Source organism: Vanellus vanellus (assembly GCF_965231255.1).
Source record: "Vanellus vanellus genome assembly, chromosome: 5".
NCBI lineage: Eukaryota > Metazoa > Chordata > Aves > Charadriiformes > Charadriidae > Vanellus > Vanellus vanellus.
In genome coordinates this window covers 70,392,843-70,410,524 of record NC_138910.1, presented here as the reverse complement: position 1 = coordinate 70,410,524, position 17,682 = coordinate 70,392,843, and the positions used below count along the sequence as shown (strand labels likewise).

The following is a 17,682-nucleotide window of genomic DNA, read 5'->3' as shown; positions in this document are numbered from 1 at the left end:
AGACTTCTTAGACTCAAGGTCCTTTCCTTTACCCATTAATGGGCTGACTTGTGAGCTCAGGAACAAAGTGCTGCAATGTGAGGATTTCTGAGAGTCACTCATTACAGATCACTGAGTGGAGTCTGAGTTGCGGAAATCAAAGGATCTAATCTGGAGTAACTGGCTGAACTTCTGCTTGGAACTAATTTGTTCCGAGTTCGGCTCACCTTTCACCTCCCGAAGGCCCCGAATAAAGTCCCTACCGGGGTCAGCAGCAGACGGCACTGGGGGGATCCCAGCTTGGCTTTAATGGTCAGCGATGGGCACTGCAGCCCCTGGGAGAGGTTGGACGGACAGCCAGAGTAGGAGGGATGCGGTGGACGTGGCATGGCAGAACAGTGCCCGAGACAGGCAGACGCCTCTCCTAACCTGGGCTAAAATATCCTGCTGAGCTTTCCCCCATCCCCACTGCTGGCCACGGGGGATGGTGGCAGCCAGCTGTTGCCACAACCAGTATCTCAGGACCCTGGTTTGCCTTCAGGCCAATTCCTGGAAAGGAATCCAGGCATGCCAAGCAGGGGCTCAGGAGTCGGGACTCCTAGTCCTATTCCTGGCTTTGCCACTCACTCCCTCCAACATCTGGAGCAAGATATTTCTCTCCAGGGAAACAAACCTGGCTTCAGGGGAGCAGCTGGTTTGGAGGCTGAACTAATCCAGGCTTAATCCAACATGTGGAGTACCATGGACGGGCAGTGCTAGACAACACAAAGGGATTCTCCAACTCAGAGGAATTTGAAGCAGGGAGATTAAATGATTCCCCCAAGGGCCCCCAGCAGCTCAGTGGCAAAGCACACACTCGAACTGGGGAGTTCAGGGCTGGCGTGGCGGGGTTAAACCGCTGGAGCAGCCTCGGCGAGGGGAAGGGCAAGGTGTCACCCGCAAGCACCCACAGCCAGGGCTGCAGGAGGCGAGGGAGGGAAAGGCCACTGCAAAGCACCACTGCGCTTGCTCTGCGGAGAGCTGCTTGTTTGCACTACCACTACTGCTACCCCCGCTGCAAGCACCCCAGCGCGGGGGAAAAGCACTGTGCCTGCAGAGGCGGGCTGCTTTCTCAGCACCGTGTCCTGGGCCCACTGCCTCCCATGCCATCCCCATCACATCCAGGGCTGGGGCACCTCAGGGTTATTGCTGTGCAGGGTGGGGACACATGCATGTACCTCACCAGCCAAACAGCCAGCAACTGCCCCAGCCACCCACCTTCTCAGTGCTGACCCCAGCCCACTGATCTTCCAGAGGGCGATTTTAGTCACGACACTGAGCAAGAGACACTGAGGCTGCTCCTGCCGGCTCTGGGCAGGGCAGGGAGCATCACGAACACACGGCCTCTGCTCAGCTCAGCTCATCCTTGGAAAAGCTGGTTGTGGGCCACAGGCTGCTGGTCTCTTCCACTGCCACATTGCCCAGCAGCACAGGAAAGGTTCAGGGCAAGCACAGTTCAGGTCCCGCCTGACTCTCCAAACATATCTGAGCGAGGCAGAACACGGTACAGCAGCCCCATTCTCCTCTCCAAGATACCCCTCCAGCTGGGATGTAATTTTCCCTCCCCCCTCGAAAGGTAGCATAAAATGGTCACAGTGTGAATGTGCTTGACCTTTTGTCTTGGACTAATCTAATTGTGTCGTCTTTGTGTAATCAGCCAGTAAAGGTCAGTGCTGTATTTAACATGGGGGCCCTTTAGGTACTGAATTTGCCTTGCAGTGAATTAACTTGATTATATTTCTTTCAAATATGTCAGAGACCAGGTCAGTTTAACCCTCTCTGTGCTGCCTGGGCCCACCCCTTTGTTTCCAGGAGGTGGCACTGAGGAACAATGTGGTCAGAAACACATACGGACTCCCTCCTCATGCAGCCATGGCCATCACCACCACCACCACTACCCACCACCTCTCCCACCTTCCCGACAAGTAAAGTCTCAAGGGAGAGCAAGTGTGTTGTGAATCAGCCCAAAAAGTTTGGAAACTGGGACACTCCAGACGGCAGGGAGGGGTGAGATTTCAGATTGAATGCAGTAGGGAAAAGAAAATTCAGAAGACTCCTTTACAAAAATGAACCTGTCTCAGTGGAACGCTTCCTTAAGACTCCATATTGTCACAATCAAATAGGACATTACTCAAGTCCAGATTAACGTGTCGCCTCTGCCGTTGACAGACAAGGTGTTCTCAATATCCTGCAATACATTATACATTTCAGAAAGTAAAGGTCTGTGCTGCTAGCAGGGGCAGTATGTCTGAGGCGTCAGGGATGCCACTGTGCGGAGACAGGCAGCTTCTATCAGACAGTTCAGCTCAGCTGTGCCAGGGGACTGCACAGAAGGGAAAGCAACCTCAGCTGATCCCCAGGCATACCCTTGGCCCTGAGGCAGTGGTGAGGAGCTGGGCAGCCTGCCCTCATGGAGGCTGGGAGGAGAGGCTGGTGACTCGCATCCTGCAGAGGTACGTGCACAGGACATTGTCACGGGGCTCGCAGTGGAGGAACCCCTAGGTCTAGCTTTCCTTTCTCGGCACTGGAAGTGGGGTATAAAGACACCCCTTTGCTCTTCAAACACCTCTCTCCTTCCCAAGCCTCCTGCCCCAGGCAGGGCTATTGCTTGACTCCAGGGACTTGGGCAGGTCACGGCTCATCATCTCAAGACTGCTTTCCCCACTGGCTTCCCTCTGCTGAGCAACCCTTATGGGGCTGTGTCTAGAAGGAAAATGCCTCAGGCCTGCAGCTGTACTGGCATCACTGTCGCTGCCATAGTGCAAGCTCTCGTCACCCAAAGCTTTGCTGCTTTGGCCCATGGTGGCACCCACGTCAAGCCATCTGCCTGCATGCAGGATGTACAAAGCCCTGCTGACCCCACCTATAGCACCAAGAACACTGTCCAGCACAGGAGACGAGCCCAGAGAGCAGCACTGGGACTTGGGGGGAAACAGGCGTGCTGCGCTCCCTTGGACGTGCACGCCTGGAGGGAGAGCAGGGCAGCATCCCCAGCACTTGTCAGGGCATCTGCGTCGGAGACCTGAGTGCTCCCTGTTCTGCCCCCCCAACCTTCCTTCTCACCGAGTTGGGGGTCAGTGGTGCTCCTACTACATCAATGATCTGGTCCTTGGCATCTCCCTTGCTCTCCTCGATGCCAAGCCCTGTCTGGCCATCTGGATGGGCCCCTTCCGCACTGAGGGGGCCAATACTACCAGCTTTGGCCAGGGCCTCATAGCGGTGCCGTAACATCTGCAGCTCATATTCACAGTTGGCAAAGGCTTGCTTCAGCTCGTACAGCAGCACTAGGTCGCTCCGCAGCTCGTTGAACATCTGCACGATCTCCTCTGTGGGCATAGGGTTGAGATCTAGGGAGAAAAAGGGGTTGTGTTAAACATCCAGACCTGCAACCCTACAATGGAAGATCCCTAGAAAGGTCCTGGCTGCCCGTTCACTCCCACAAAGATATGCCAGGAGCCACACTCACATCACATGTATCATTAGCAACCGGCATCCCTAAGGGTTGGAGACCTGAAGTTCCAGGCTGTCCTTTGGCTCTGGCCAAGGACTAAGGGTGAACCTGCAAAGTCCAGGACTCAGCAACTGAAGGATGATGGAAGACACAGATCAGACCAGTCAACTAAACCTTGCTACCCACCAGGTCATACGAAAGGAGCTCAGTCTTGGGAACAAGTCCTCATCACACACTGCTGCAAAGGACAGAAGAGCTCCTGCTGTTCCCTACACCCTCACCAACAAGGGGTGGACAGGCTGAGCTCCCTTGTCTCTCTTGTTACCCATCCCAGGGTAGGACTGAGGCAGAGAATTGCTCTGCTGCTGTGTTACAGATGTGTTTTAATGCAGACCTGAACTGCTTGTAGCAGGTGCTGGCAGATCACCTCCCCACACCATGCATTCTGCTGCAGCCCATTGCATGCACACAGAGCCAGGAAGAGCTGCATGTTCTGGAGAAGAAAAGGATGAAGCTCTCTGCGTTTGCCCTGATATACAACAGCAGCCCCCTGTCTGTAGGACTGTCCACATGACCCCTTCCTGCTAGCACTGTGTTCATCCACACAAAGCCCAGGTGTGTTTCTGCACTCTAAGGCACAGCAGGGCTGGAACACCAGGAAGCCCTCAAGATACGTGTGTTTTGTAAGGCAGGAGTGGGGAGTCAGGAACCCCTCGTTACCCTCAGGGAAAGTGAGCTTTAAGAAGCGCTCACATCCTTGCCCAAGGCTTCCCTAGCAAGCAAAGATGGTAACTCCCTTAGTTTTAAAGCAGAAAGGCGAAACCACCCCGGTTGAGCGGCTTTCACCAGCCACAGGAGGCCTTCAGAACTGCACACAGTCTCTGAGACAATGAACCAAGCCATAAACCAGTTGGCCCAAAAAACTAACAAGAGTTAACAGAAGTCAGTGCTGGGAGCAGGCTCAGTAATCTCTTGTAAATCACCAATAAGGCTTTTTTTTCTTCTTCTTTTTTCCTTTTTCTATTTTTAAAAATTTCCCCAGCCACAGTGGGGGGAAAGGGGATCATCAGGTGTCTAATCAAGGGGCACTGCATGCTGAGACCTGTAGTACCGGCAAACTGTACCCGCTGCATGGAGGGCAGCAGCTAGCCATGGGCTGCACTTCTTCCCCTCTAGCTACGAGTGGGTATTGTACATGTTAAGTGAACCCTTCTTTCTGCTGCTAAGACACTGGAGTTCAAGAGTGAGGGATGTGTGTTTACTCGCCTTTCAGCAGAGATGCTCCAGATTTTCACACAGCATGCAACCTATAAAGGGGGGATGAACAGTCCCAGACGCATTTTGGACTTGCCACCGTGAGCAGTAAATTAAGAGGAAACGAAGCTTGAAAGCAAGACAGGGCAGCCCTGAACAATGCGCATGCCGTGGTCACTAACACACTTAGAAGTACCTCTCCCGGCAAGGCTGAGATTTGCCTTCCTAATACTGTGGTGCCTCTCTTGATGGTTAAAAAGGCCCAAACAAGAGAGAAACAAAGGCTCTTTTAAAACATTTTTCTACTGGGAGGAAAAAAAAAAAACCCTGTGCATCTTGTTCTGGCTTTTACCCTCTCTCTTTTTTTTTTTTTTTTGAACACATAAAATATTTTAAAAACCATTCACATACTGTTATTCAAGAAACTGGCTGTATTACTAGGGGAAAAAATAGCCCATCTCAAGAACAAAGGCTAGCTCTGTGTGTCTCTTTCTCTCTCGCGTGCCCCCTTTACTCACCTACTCCGAGTTCCATCAGCATCTGCTCCAGGGCTTTAATCTTCTTCTGTCCCACCGAGCTTGGCAGTTTCATCTGGAACACAAAGGTAACAGAGCCACACAGCTCAGAGATAGCCCTCACTCACAGCCGTCTAGTTCAAAAGGCAAGAGAGCTTTTCTTTTTATAGTGCAGGGGGAACAAAAAAAGAAAAGGAGAGAAAGGAAAATCAAGTGGTAAGAGAGGGAGACGGGGGCTGAAAGTTTTCAGACTAGGTCCGAGGGCAGGTATTGAAAAGCCCGGTCGTGAGGGCTTTTATTTTCTCTCGTGTGTGTGCAAGACACGCTGTTTTACAGTTTCCATGTGTCACTGAATTAACAACAAAAGTTCTTCTTGGCTTCAAACCCTCTCCCGCGGTGCCCAGCCCATCAAAGGGCTCATTTACACAGCGGCTAATGTGCAACGCTGCCCTACTTTATTCGCTTTAGCCGGCCTGATTAGACTCATGCGCTAACAGACTCACTTCTCCTTTTACCTGCTGAGCCCCAGACCTGTGGGATTCATTTACAGAGCAGGCTTTATAACAAAGGGGAGAGACAGAGAGAGCACAGTTACTTGACTGGCAGAAGTGTGAACACACATTTACATCGGAGCTAAGGGGCTAGGTGAGAGAGGAAGCATCAGATGTGAGCTATGAAAGGGAATCGGAGCTGGCCAGGAGAGGAAGAATGCATACACTTAGCAGGGTCCTTCCTCTGCATTCATTTGGGCTCTAGCAGGAGTGCTAGCTGCTCAGACCAAGCATTTATTAGATTACAAGCAGCACAAACGCAGCTGGCACAATATGGCAGGGAGAACAGGTTTCCAAGCCCTGCGGATATATCCGAGAACGAATGAAAGCACTTTCCTTCCTCAGCAAAGCTAGAAGACAGACCAGGAAAGAAATGATTCTCAACACCGCCGCCTCAAACACCTTACTGCACACAGACATAGGCTGTCCCTCCATATCCAACCCTGGGAAGGTGAGCTCACGCCTCCACTCAGAGATCACCATCACCAGCCCAAACTGCCCATCAGACCACTGAATAGCCAAGAGGTGAGAACATCCCACAGCCATCCTGCATACTGCTTATTGATCAGTGGCCCCAACCTCAGCCAAACCAACCATGAGCCTGCAACACTGGGCTGAGAATGACCTGAAGGAAGAGCCATTCTTCACTCCATCTTAAAACTGGCCTCTGAGGTGAGCTCACTGGAGGGTCCCACAGTCACCTTATTTGCCGCAAGCCACAGGCTGAAGTTCCTCAAAACAGGGAGCCCAATGTCACTCTCCCAAATCAGGCCCATCTTTTCCAGTGTTCACTGCCCTAACACCAAAATGACAACAATAGACACCATCTGGAACTTCTTCGTTCCTTTGAAGGCAGGAGCACTGCAGGCACATACCCAAAATGCTGAAAGCACTAACCTTAACTCAGCTATGACTGAATATGTCCCATTAGCAGCTCCAGAACCCCAACGCAGGATCTGCTGGGAAAACCTGCCTTCTCCACATCATTTCAGCCAAGAAAACAGAGTACGGACACCACAGAGCACCCCAGGGGAACCAGCCTTTCACAGTATACGCTAAGAAGCACAATTAAGACTCCAGCAAAGGACCACGAGGACTATTAGGGGAAGATTTCCAAGAAACTAACCTGATGCCGAGGATCCAAAAGGAGCACTAAGGAAAAAGGAAAACTTGCCCTCGTGCAAACAGCTAGCACTGGTAGGGACTAGAGGACACCTCTGTCCTTTTTTATATCCTGAAGGTCTTCAGCTTAGTGCTGAGGTTTCTGTATAGCAGTGAATGTCATATTTCAGAGACTGAATATTTGCAGTTGACCATAAAATGATTGTTTTAGCAGAAGAAAGGCTGCCAAAGGTACCAGGTATTTGTATTTCAGTCAAGTCTTTGGTCCAGAGTCTTAACTTGAGCAGAACCTTACTAAAATAGGTTTTTCCAGGAGCTCTGCAGCACAGACTACCTGCACAGACTCTGCTGAAAAGCAGCAGGACAGGGTAAAGCTCTAAGATAAGGAAGCACAGAGTACTGTGACAGGAGATGGTTCTGTTTATTTGGTGGGTGCCATGCTGCAGCTAGCAGCAGGATGCCAAGGAAGGAAAGGTCACTTGGCACAGCTTAGCAGGAGACAGAATGGCTAGTCTGGAGCATCAGGAAGACATTCCTGAGAGCAAGAGGCCTTGGTCCAGAGAACTGTTCTGCCCCATGAGGAATCACACAGAACATTTAAGACAGACAACGTACCCAGCTCTGCCTCAGCTGGGGGAGGTATGGGCTCACCTAGTCAGACCGTGCTACCCTTAACTTGTATGACACAAAGACTTAACAGAGTGTGTCCTCATTGAAGAGCTCTGGACCCACAGTACTTGTGTGATTATCTGAGCCCTGAGAGTCTGTCTTCACCCCTGCCCCTAAGACCAACATCACACTCTTTCTAGCTAAAGGCAGGATTCCCTTCTGTTAAACACCAGCTGGCAAAAGCATGCTGGACTTCACGCCAGCTTCAGGAACAAAGGACAAGAAATAGGAAAAGTTCATGCTTGGCTAGGCTAGGTGGACAGGCAGGGGGTCTTGGTTTGTTGGTTAGAGGACGAGCACAAGCTTTTCTCCTGGGAGGCTTCCATTAGCTCAAGGAACTACTGGCAACACAAATGATTAACCTGGCAAAGCCTTCAACTGTGAAGTTGTGTATGTCCTACTCACGTCCCACAGGAGTCTGGTCAATGAATACCAAGCCAAGGTCTTCACCGACACTCCTGAAGATTAGAGGATAGAGCAGGGAGAGGCAGGACAAATTAATTTAACTTCAAAGAAAGGAACACTAGAGATGCTTAGGAGGAGTGGGGCTGTGAGTTTAGTTTAAAAACACATCAATTAAGCTTCCTTTTAATTCAGGCAGGAGGATCTGGCCTGCAAACAGGAAGGCTTCATTGGTTTCTCAAAGCAAGAGTATATTTTAATTTTACCATCATTAAGAAAATGTTATGATTTATGTGGCTGCTGTCGGACTAATATCTTTAGAATTTAGCTGGCTAAGCCAATTCATCTCTAAGACTGATGAAGGCTGATTGCTCTCTATGCAAAATGTATTAAAACTAAATGAGCAGTCTATTACTCAAATGCTGCTGATAATCTGTTAGCCAGGGTCCGTTAGCTGGGCTGCCTTGTTGCAGGAGAGAAGCCTTCATACTCTGTATGGCTCTGATAAGCCCAAGCTTACTTCAGCAAGCCCTACTTTGTTTTGGTCTTTTAAGCAGACATCCAGAGATGCACCAGAGTGCTGAAGTGGTGTATCACCTACCCTCGTTCCCGAGGAATGTGGCAATCCACAGGGACCACAGTCCCAGCCAACGGCACAGAGAACAGCTCTCTGGCTTGAGATGTGTGTGCTGGGATGAGTGGTTTCTGCAGGCTGTATCTCTGTGCTAATGAAAACGCCGCTCAGGGCAATCTCATTGCTTACACCACAGGTCCTGGGATGTTCTTGGTGTTGTCATGGATCGAGTCCTCTGCAGGGGCTGAGGAAAATTATGTTCCTCGGAGAACTCCAGCAAGCAACCACAGCTTCCGAGGTGAATGGCATTTGCCCTTTTCTTTCCTTCCTTATACTAGACTATTATTGTTATTTATTATCTTTAAAGTCCCCATATAATAATAATACCTGGGAAACAGATTGCTCCAGTCAGAAAACTGATTAGCCGGGATTTTTGAGGTTACTATATTTTGGATGCTCTTCTCCTTTGACAGCCTCTCCCTACAGCCCTCTTTGCAACACCAGCCTGCGCTTATAATTACACCAACGTCACTCTTGATTTAAGGACTGTAATCCTTCGTCCTTGCTATAAACAACCTGCATTAAACACATGAACTGCGTGTACCAAGAGAAAAATAAATAAAGAGCTACAGAAAATTGTGTGAATCAACACCAACGAAGCCACAGTGCCAGAGCCTACCTATAAAGAGAGAAGCCTTGCCTGATCCTGGGATACACAGCCTCTGATGGCACGCACTTGGCCTGTGAGGCACAGAATACACCGCTATTGACCCGGTCTGCTCTCCCCTGAAGGAGGAATGCACTTCTCAGGAACTGGGGCATGCAGCTTAAATAGATAAACACAGCATCCACTGCACTTTCATGGCAGGGGTCGAGAGACTGGGGGGTGGTCCTGAACAGTTCCATTTCTATAGAGGGTCTCATGGCAGAGTACCCTTGAGGTTTTGAATGATACAGGGTTTTTATTTAATGTTCAAGACATTCTGCCAACAAAACCTTGCTAATTCACACTAATGACTAGGAGACCTACTGCAAATTAATTGCTAATTGGCAAAATTCATTAAATGAACAAACATGATAAGAAATAACTGAAGAGACAGCCTCCCCAAACAGACTTTGTTTGTTTATTTTTGTGTGCCATTCAGTTTTCATGATTTATGCTCCTACTTTTAAGCATAGTTGTAAATATATAAATATTATATTAGAAGAGTAAGGAAGTCTAAGTAATAGCAGAACTTGCAATACAGTCCACTGTTATGTCTTACAGGATCACCACCTGACAGGTAGAGACTGTCATGGGGATCTGCACTAGGAATGGAAGAGGTCTGCAGGATCTACAAATAGATTCAGCTAGGTCCCGCGTGAGATTATATCTGTGTGGTCACCTTAAATGTGCTCCTCTAAATTTATCACTTTCTTCGTAAATGCTCCCTTTCTGGTACTCACAACTTCAAAAAAAAAAAAAAAAAAAAAAATCCCACTTTTGTGCTGAAACCTTTTGTTTGGTTTATCACTGTCATGGTTTAGCCCCAGCCAGGACTGCGCAACTAGGACCACACAGCTGCTCGGTCACTCCTCCCACAGTAGGGTAGGGAGAAGAGGGAGAAAAGGAGGGGAAACTCATGGGTTGAGTTAAAGACAGTTTAATAGAACAGTAATGGAAGAGGGAAAAAAATAATAAAAGAATATACAAAATAAAGTGACATAATACAAGTCGCTCTCACCATCCAATCATGGGTTGCCCAGCCCATCCCAAGCACTGATCGTGGATTTCTGCCCCACAGCCAACCCCCCATACTGAGCATGACATCTATGGTATGGAATACTCCTTTGGCCAGTTTGTCCTGTCCATACTCCCTCTCAGCTTCTACAAATGTAAACGTTTGTTAGCAACAACTAAAACAATGCGATATCAACAGTCTTCCCATACTAAACCCAAAACACCACAGCTACTAGCAAGAAAACTACTCTAGCTGAAACCAGCACAATCACCAGAATACAAGGTTTTTAAAATTAAACAATGGTTATTTGGATATTTCACACGTACCCTCCCTCATGCTACACTTCATTTTAATTCAATTTTGAGACAACCTTTTCCTTAAACTCAACCTTCCCCAGCCCTAAACAATATGACTGTCCTAAAAACGTTAATCCTAAAAACTCCACACATCTGACCTGAGTCTGTACAGCTATAAACTGTGGTTTTATGCATCAGCACCAGTATTGTTGTTCAGCATTATAATACAGCTCACTGACATTGAAAACCACCTTCTTCATGGATTTCAGCAGCAAGAAAACTTTCTCATTAGGCACTTTCTTCATGGATATCTTTAGAGTACTGAATTGCTTAGTGGGTTTCCAGGAAGGAGTGCTAAAGTTTCAGATTAATAATGGTTTTTTGCATTTTCTGGCTTAAGATGGGGAAAGAAGGTCAACCTTTCCCCGGCTGCATGGCTCTCCTCTGCAGGAGCGGAGAGCCTTCACTCCTGCACAGTTTTAAGACTCAAGGAAGGAAAGAACCATATTAAGTACTTCAGCCTTAAAGCTCTGGAATTTCAAAACCGCCAACAGAGAAATTCAATTTCAGATACAAGCATGCACATTTCTGGAAATTTGAAGTGCTTAACTGCTCAGAACTGAAGTTCTACAATGTAAGGTGGATGGGCAATTGCAATGGATACATGCAAAAGTTAGAAAAGTTTGAAATTGCATAGGTATTCTCTGCCTCAATGAACATACGTGCTTCCCCCTGCCCCATCTTACAGCCACAGACCCTACGTCTTACATCAGTGCCTGCTGATCTGCCAGACTAAGATTTAGGACAAATAAAAATAAAGAGTCATACCGCTATGCCATCTCTACTATGCTATCTAACACATTAAACACCCAGTGATCACTCTGGGATGGCACGTGACCATAAACTTGCTCCATCAATGAGGCTTAATACTAAATAAACCAGTATTTTAAGAAGAAAACATTTCTATATTAACTTATGTAAATGGTTATTTCAGGGCTTTTTGGACTGAAGTTAGTCATACTTCACAAATTCCCAGATCAATTGTGCAAAAATATAAATTCAGTACTTGAATCCTCATAGTAAATTAAACCAGTTTTACTCACTGGAGGAATATACCTAGTAAAAGCTTTGTCAAGGATGAGGGAGGCCAACAGATCCCAGAGAAGCACAGCACACTCAGGCATATGGCAAAGTAGCAGCTCACGATCCTACAAATATTACTGCCTTGTTATGCATCTATAGCGCTGATTCAAGGGGTAAAGTTAAGAGATGCTTCCTAAAGAAAGCAAAGTTCCTGGAGCATCAATGCCTCAGCACGATGCGTTTTCACTAGTGCAGGTAACAAGGTCTTCAAAGTTTTTATACTCTCCCAACCTTTCCCCCCTAGGAAGGGCGTACAGACTGCTTTGACCCAGCACAAGTGGCCTAAAATGAGAATAACTTGGAATCCACACAAATGATGGCTAGTAACCTGGAAAGAGTCAGCTTTCTCCCAATTTGACATACAGGCTGTGACAAGAAATAAGACACCTTAGAAGACAAGAAGAATTCACAGCTTGCCAGGACTGCCTGCCATTTAGAAGATAGTCATCTTTTGGCAAGCAAAGTATATTTGCCACTTACCAATCCTGAGATTTCCTTGCCCTTAAATACATTTTGCTTTAAATATACTGCAAGCCTGTAAAACAAATGTAAAAGGACTACAGGAAGGGTTTGTGCAGGGAAAAAGAGTAAAATACACAGTGCAGAAGAAAGAACTGCACAGGACATTTTTACTGGAGGGTGTTTTATGTTAAAAGCACATTATCTGTATGACACTACAGGATTTTGCTTTAGGAGATCTGCAGATTCCCAGATAGTCCTACCCCTGCCTCTCACTACAGGCACAAAACCCAAGTTGAGACCTATAGAGGTGGCTGCAGGAAATGGAAATGGCTGCAGCCTCTGAGCTGCATCTGACTGAAACAAATTAATAGCACAGAAGAGTGTGCTGTGATGTCAGGGAGGGCCCTAAGATAGGCCACTGGAAGGGGAACTCCGAGGACAGTTTCAGATAGTACAAGAACATTATGTAAACTTCCACATCAGACTTAAATCCACGAAACTGCAGCAAAACTTGCATCTGGTCTTGAATTGGCATTACTTTTCTCTTAAATAGTTTAACTGAAACTACACTCACACAAATACAAAAAAACACAGTGACTAATTACACTCCAATCATTACACTGGTTATGCCAATGAAAGGAAAAAGTAATGTATATAGTGGTCTGCACAAGTTACATACAATCAGATTACCTGATGAATGACACCCAAGACTGTGTCGCTATGGGCATACAAAGGTAGTAAAAACTTCTCAAATTGGTCCAGGACTGGCAGACAAAGGTCCCCGAGGCCTTGTACTGCACAGACACTATTTAATACCTCACAATTCAACAGAAGCAGCAACACAGAGTGTCCTTTCCAGAACTACAACTTATTTTAAAAGACCTCATTACTGTCCCCAGAGTGCTCTCTTTATACCCGAGAGCCTACTAAGGCTTTGGTCCAGATGCCCTCCCACACCAAAGAGCTCCACAAAAAAGGTGATGGATGCATTTTCTTTCAGCAATTTAACATTAACTACATTTCAGTTTAGCTAAGAATGAGAACGGAGGAAGAGAAGTGTTGGATTCACCTCCTCTAGTTCATTCAAGATTTTGTATCCTTTGCTGTTCTCTTTAAAAATAAATACTCCAATATTTTCATCTTATTTCATTCTCTACAGGCAGGAGTTTGATTAGGAAATGTACCAGCACTCTCTTGGCCCTAATTAAAGGGCACGTAATACAACAAATAGATGGCAATGCCACAACATGAATTCGATCCAGCCTGCATCATTTGTTCATAACTTTTATTCACAGAAATGAGACTACTACTTTTCTTCCACACCTCTGTCAGGCTCCCCACGGAAATTACTCTCATCCACTCTCTTGTAGAGTGCAAACATACAACTTCGCTAATGAAAAATTGCTAGCAGAAGCAACAAGCACATCTCAGCTAACTAATCCATGGGATGTTCAGGTCTGGAAACATAAACTTTCCTACCTAATAAGGGTGCGCTGATCTCAATCAGATTGATGCCAGGTTGCCTTGGAGTGCAATCAATATAAAGCAAATAAATTATTAATTGCTCCAAGTAATTAAATTTATCAAATCCTAATAAAAATAACTGATATTTTATGGAACCGTTTCCAAAGCTGAACCTCTGAAGGGACAGTATTGATCACAGGAGGACAGACAGATGTTTCACATGTTCACAGCCAATGAGGTCTGGGTTTGCATTAATGACAGGGAAGGAACAGAGCCAACAGCCTCCGACACAGAGTAAACAGGCGGTGTGCTTGGCCATTTAATTGTGGGTCAGATCAAATATGGAGAATAAACATGTCTAAACACATACATACAAACCCATCTTCCTTGAGAAATATTGTTCACCTTGGAGCTGTAGTAAGCACTCAGTTCCCACTCCAAGAAAAAAACAGAAGTCACACACACACACACATTCCCCCCACAACCACAGTAAATTTTTACTCATTAATCAGTGCTAAAGAAAAAAAAGCTCAGCAGGCTAGTAAATATTTAAAAGCTGGTGAGTGTGAATATTTGAATCAATGAGTACTAAAGCTGTACTTGTAATTTTCCTTCCTCTACTTCTTTTTTAATTGGTCCGACTGGCAAATTGTCTACAAGATCCCAGTTAGCAGATGGCGTCAGGCTGCTGGCTGGAAGCCTTTTCTGAGGGGACATGGCCAGCTCTGAATGACTAAGCTGGAGCATCCCTCAGTCCTTTCAGCAGACTGAGATCTCTACAAACTCCTTTTCACCCTGCAGTTTTGTTTTGTTTCCAGATGAGACATCACTCAATTGATTCGCTACCAGTTCCTTTGTTTCCAAACCCATGACAACAGAGCAAGGACACAGACTTATACCTCAACATGCACAAGTGGGGACAAACATCCACCCTTTTCTATCCATCACCTTCCTTCTTAAAAGCACTGCTGCAGCAATTCAACAGCATTAATGAAATCATAACTTAAAATTCACAGATAAGGCTGAGAGAGAAGATGAGCAACTTAAAACACACTGAAGAGATGTTAAGTGTGCCGAAGTCAAGTGTTCTGAACACAATAAAGTCAAAGAAAAAGGTTAAACTTAAAAGAAAGCTGAACACACCATGCTACAGAAACACTGCGGTGAATTCAAAACAAACTCAGCTCTGCCCTACAGAAGCAACATGATGTCTAGATCACAAACACAAGGCTAGCGTTGGTTTGTCTGGGTCCTGGAAAAGATTCAAGTTCAACAGCTCCCATTTTCCTTTCCTTCAGGCAGATCCTCAGCAAAGCTTCCCTTCCTTATAGCTCCCTGCTTTCCCTTTAGTCTCTTCCTCTCCTTTCCCCACACAAATTCCCTACCCATCTCTCATTTCCTCTGACTCTTTGGCTGTCTGCCCTCCCAGCTGAGCAGACCTGGTATAACAGGAAGTTTTCCAGAAGTAACGCTAAGGATTAATAATACATTTCTGGTGTTATTTTCATAATACTGTTTTACTAACAGCAAAGGTCTAAAATTCCTTTTCAAGAAACTCATGAAAGGCTTATCCCCTTCCAAAACATCTGCTACTGCCTCCTGTTCTCAGTGGCACCAAGGCAATACACTGCCTTGAATTAAGATGAAGCTTTTCATAATGCCCAGCTTCCTACTGCCTTAGAGAATCTTGCAGTCTGTGCTGTCAGGAGGCAGAGGGGAAATCCCATGCAGAGCAAGGGCACGGGGGCTGTGGCCTTCTTTGCCTGTGGCCACAGCCCCATGGAGAACAATGGGAGACTGAAGCCATTGTGACAGAAGGCAGCTTGTCGAACTCACTGGAGAAGATTACTCTTCAGCGTCTGCTGAAGGAGAAACTTTCGGTTATGAAGAATAATGGCCATAAGTGACCATTAATCCCAGGGGAGGGGGAGGAAGTCTTCAAATTCAGACTGTGCATAAGATTTTGTAAGCTTTAACAACATAGGGAATTTGAAAAGCCAGGGCTATTGTCATAAAAATTACTGGAAACAAATTAAGTTGAATACAGATTGCTAACTTTTTCTTCAAGGACTCATTTCTATAAATTAATTTTAACTCAAGTTTTCAGACTAATTGTAAATCCTCAGGGAAAAAAAATATCTCTAATCAAAGAGTAAGTGCTATTATCCTGGCGATGATATGGTACATTTTTCACATGTGACAGAGGTTGCGTCCCTGATCTCAGTGCAAAATCCAACTTCACCTAACCATGAAGGCATAAAGCACAGTAGCAAAGTACAAAATAAAAGAGAACAATAGAAGCCTTTAGGTGAGGAACCCTTTAGGTCCTCAGGCAAAAGAACTTACTTTAGGATGTCACAAGCTTTTTAGAAATCATTTTCCAATGTGCTCAGGACAAAACATCTTACGCTGGATGTTGTCAAAGTATGAGTTCCCAGCACAGCATCTCAATTCCTCACTTGGTAATGGTCAGCTCCCACTCTCGTCAATTTCTCACCACTGGTGTGTAGAGGGTTTCCCACATACATCCCACGAGTAAAATAATTCAGATCAGCAAGGATTATCAACTCTAGACCACTTAGCACTTCAGTATCTCTTACCAGTTCAAAAGGCCCGTACTGCCCTCATGTAATTAATTCTCCCCATCACACATATGCGAAGCAAGTGAGTCTATTAGCTCCTGGTTTAAAAACTGAGTACTGCAGGCTGAAAGTTGCTGAATCAGACTGCCATGCCTCATCACTGCGCTTTGTGAGCATTAAAGAGAACAGGGAGAAGAATGTAGCACCCATTTTCACAAAGGCTGGGATTTGAATTGCCTGTTTGGCACATGAAAAGGCTGCTGGCTTTGCCAGATGGTTCCATCATTGACACGTTATTGCTCAGCTTCTCTTCCAGAGAGGGTATAAAAATAGAAAAGATCAACCATCACTTATTAGTTTTCAAAATCCAAATCAATCTCCATAAATTACTCTATTTATCTTAGTGCCGGAGAACACATCTGCCACATCTCCATAAATCTCAACACATGCACTGCAGTCTTGCCTGTCACTTGCCTATGAATTCCTTAAGGCTGCAGCCACTCACTCAAACAGGTAGCCTGCAGATGGTGGCACTTGTACACTAAAGGGGTCCACCAGCAGTGAGTTTGCTGGGGCATACCACCTCTAATGTGCACATGCACCCATACGTCAAAGCAACATGATCCCAAACACATTTCTATTAACAACCCGAGGGCGTTCCCAGCAAGATTTGAAACTATTCTGACATCAAAAGAACATCCCATAAAACATTCTTTAAAAGTGACCTAGAAAATTACTATGCCAAGTGAGGGTGGCAGGCAAGGAACCTACTTCTCCACCCTTGCTACAATAAAGCAACTGAGGATTATTTTATTCGGCTAAGGAAAAAAAAGCACTTGTACTGGGCAAACAGGATTTTGCTATCAAAACCCTTCTGAAAACATTCATTCGGCCAGGCAGGTTTAACTTATTCGGTATCCCAAAACTTGTCGCTAAGAGACAGGCATCAAGTCTTGCTGATAAAACAGCAAGAAAGTTCTTTTCTCAGGGATATCTGTGCAACAGAATGAACAAAGGGGCTCTTCCCCACAATATTTTCTGAAGATAATGGAAATAAGAAGGCTAAAAATTGTATGCATTTATGTGCCTCTCTTTTTCAAGTCACAACCTGAACATCCAGTTCTTAAAAGCACCTCTCATCTATTAACAGATGTGCTCTATGAGGCCTATTACATTTGGCTGTTTGGACTAGACAGCTCCATTTGGCTCTGTCACATGTGTCTAACAGCAGAGCAGGCACACCACTAACAAACACCAGCAAGTTCAGGTGCCCCTGCAAGGCGATGAGCTGCCTTTCACAGAGCCAGCATTCCAGGTTTCTGAGTCTCCACATTTATGGAATTCCTTTCTTATTTTAGAGGCAAGAACTTGACTTTCTTTAGCTATAAAAGGAGAACAGATGAGGAGACAGACAGGCAGACTGAAAGACATTAACAGAGGTCCCAAGGGACCAGGACA

At 46.0% G+C, this 17,682-nt stretch overlaps 2 protein-coding genes across 3 annotated transcripts in view; both read right to left on the bottom strand.

The window, feature by feature from the left end:
* The window catches only part of RPS8 (ribosomal protein S8), a 530,873-nt gene that overhangs the window by 446,194 nt on the left and 66,997 nt on the right, over window positions 1-17,682 (bottom strand). The window lies entirely within an intron of this gene.
* DMAP1 (DNA methyltransferase 1 associated protein 1) overlaps window positions 1-17,682 on the bottom strand; it is a 34,267-nt gene that overhangs the window by 2,356 nt on the left and 14,229 nt on the right. The window contains exons 9-10 of one of the 2 annotated variants that reach the window (XM_082484402.1): window positions 5,242-5,314; window positions 3,082-3,365 (exon numbers count right to left, since the gene is read on the bottom strand). In XM_082484402.1, coding sequence (XP_082340528.1) covers window positions 3,082-3,365; window positions 5,242-5,314 — 357 coding nt within the window. Of the gene's footprint in view, window positions 1-1,860; window positions 3,366-5,241; window positions 5,315-17,682 lie in introns of those variants that run through there. The other variant, XM_082484401.1, reaches the window with a different exon arrangement.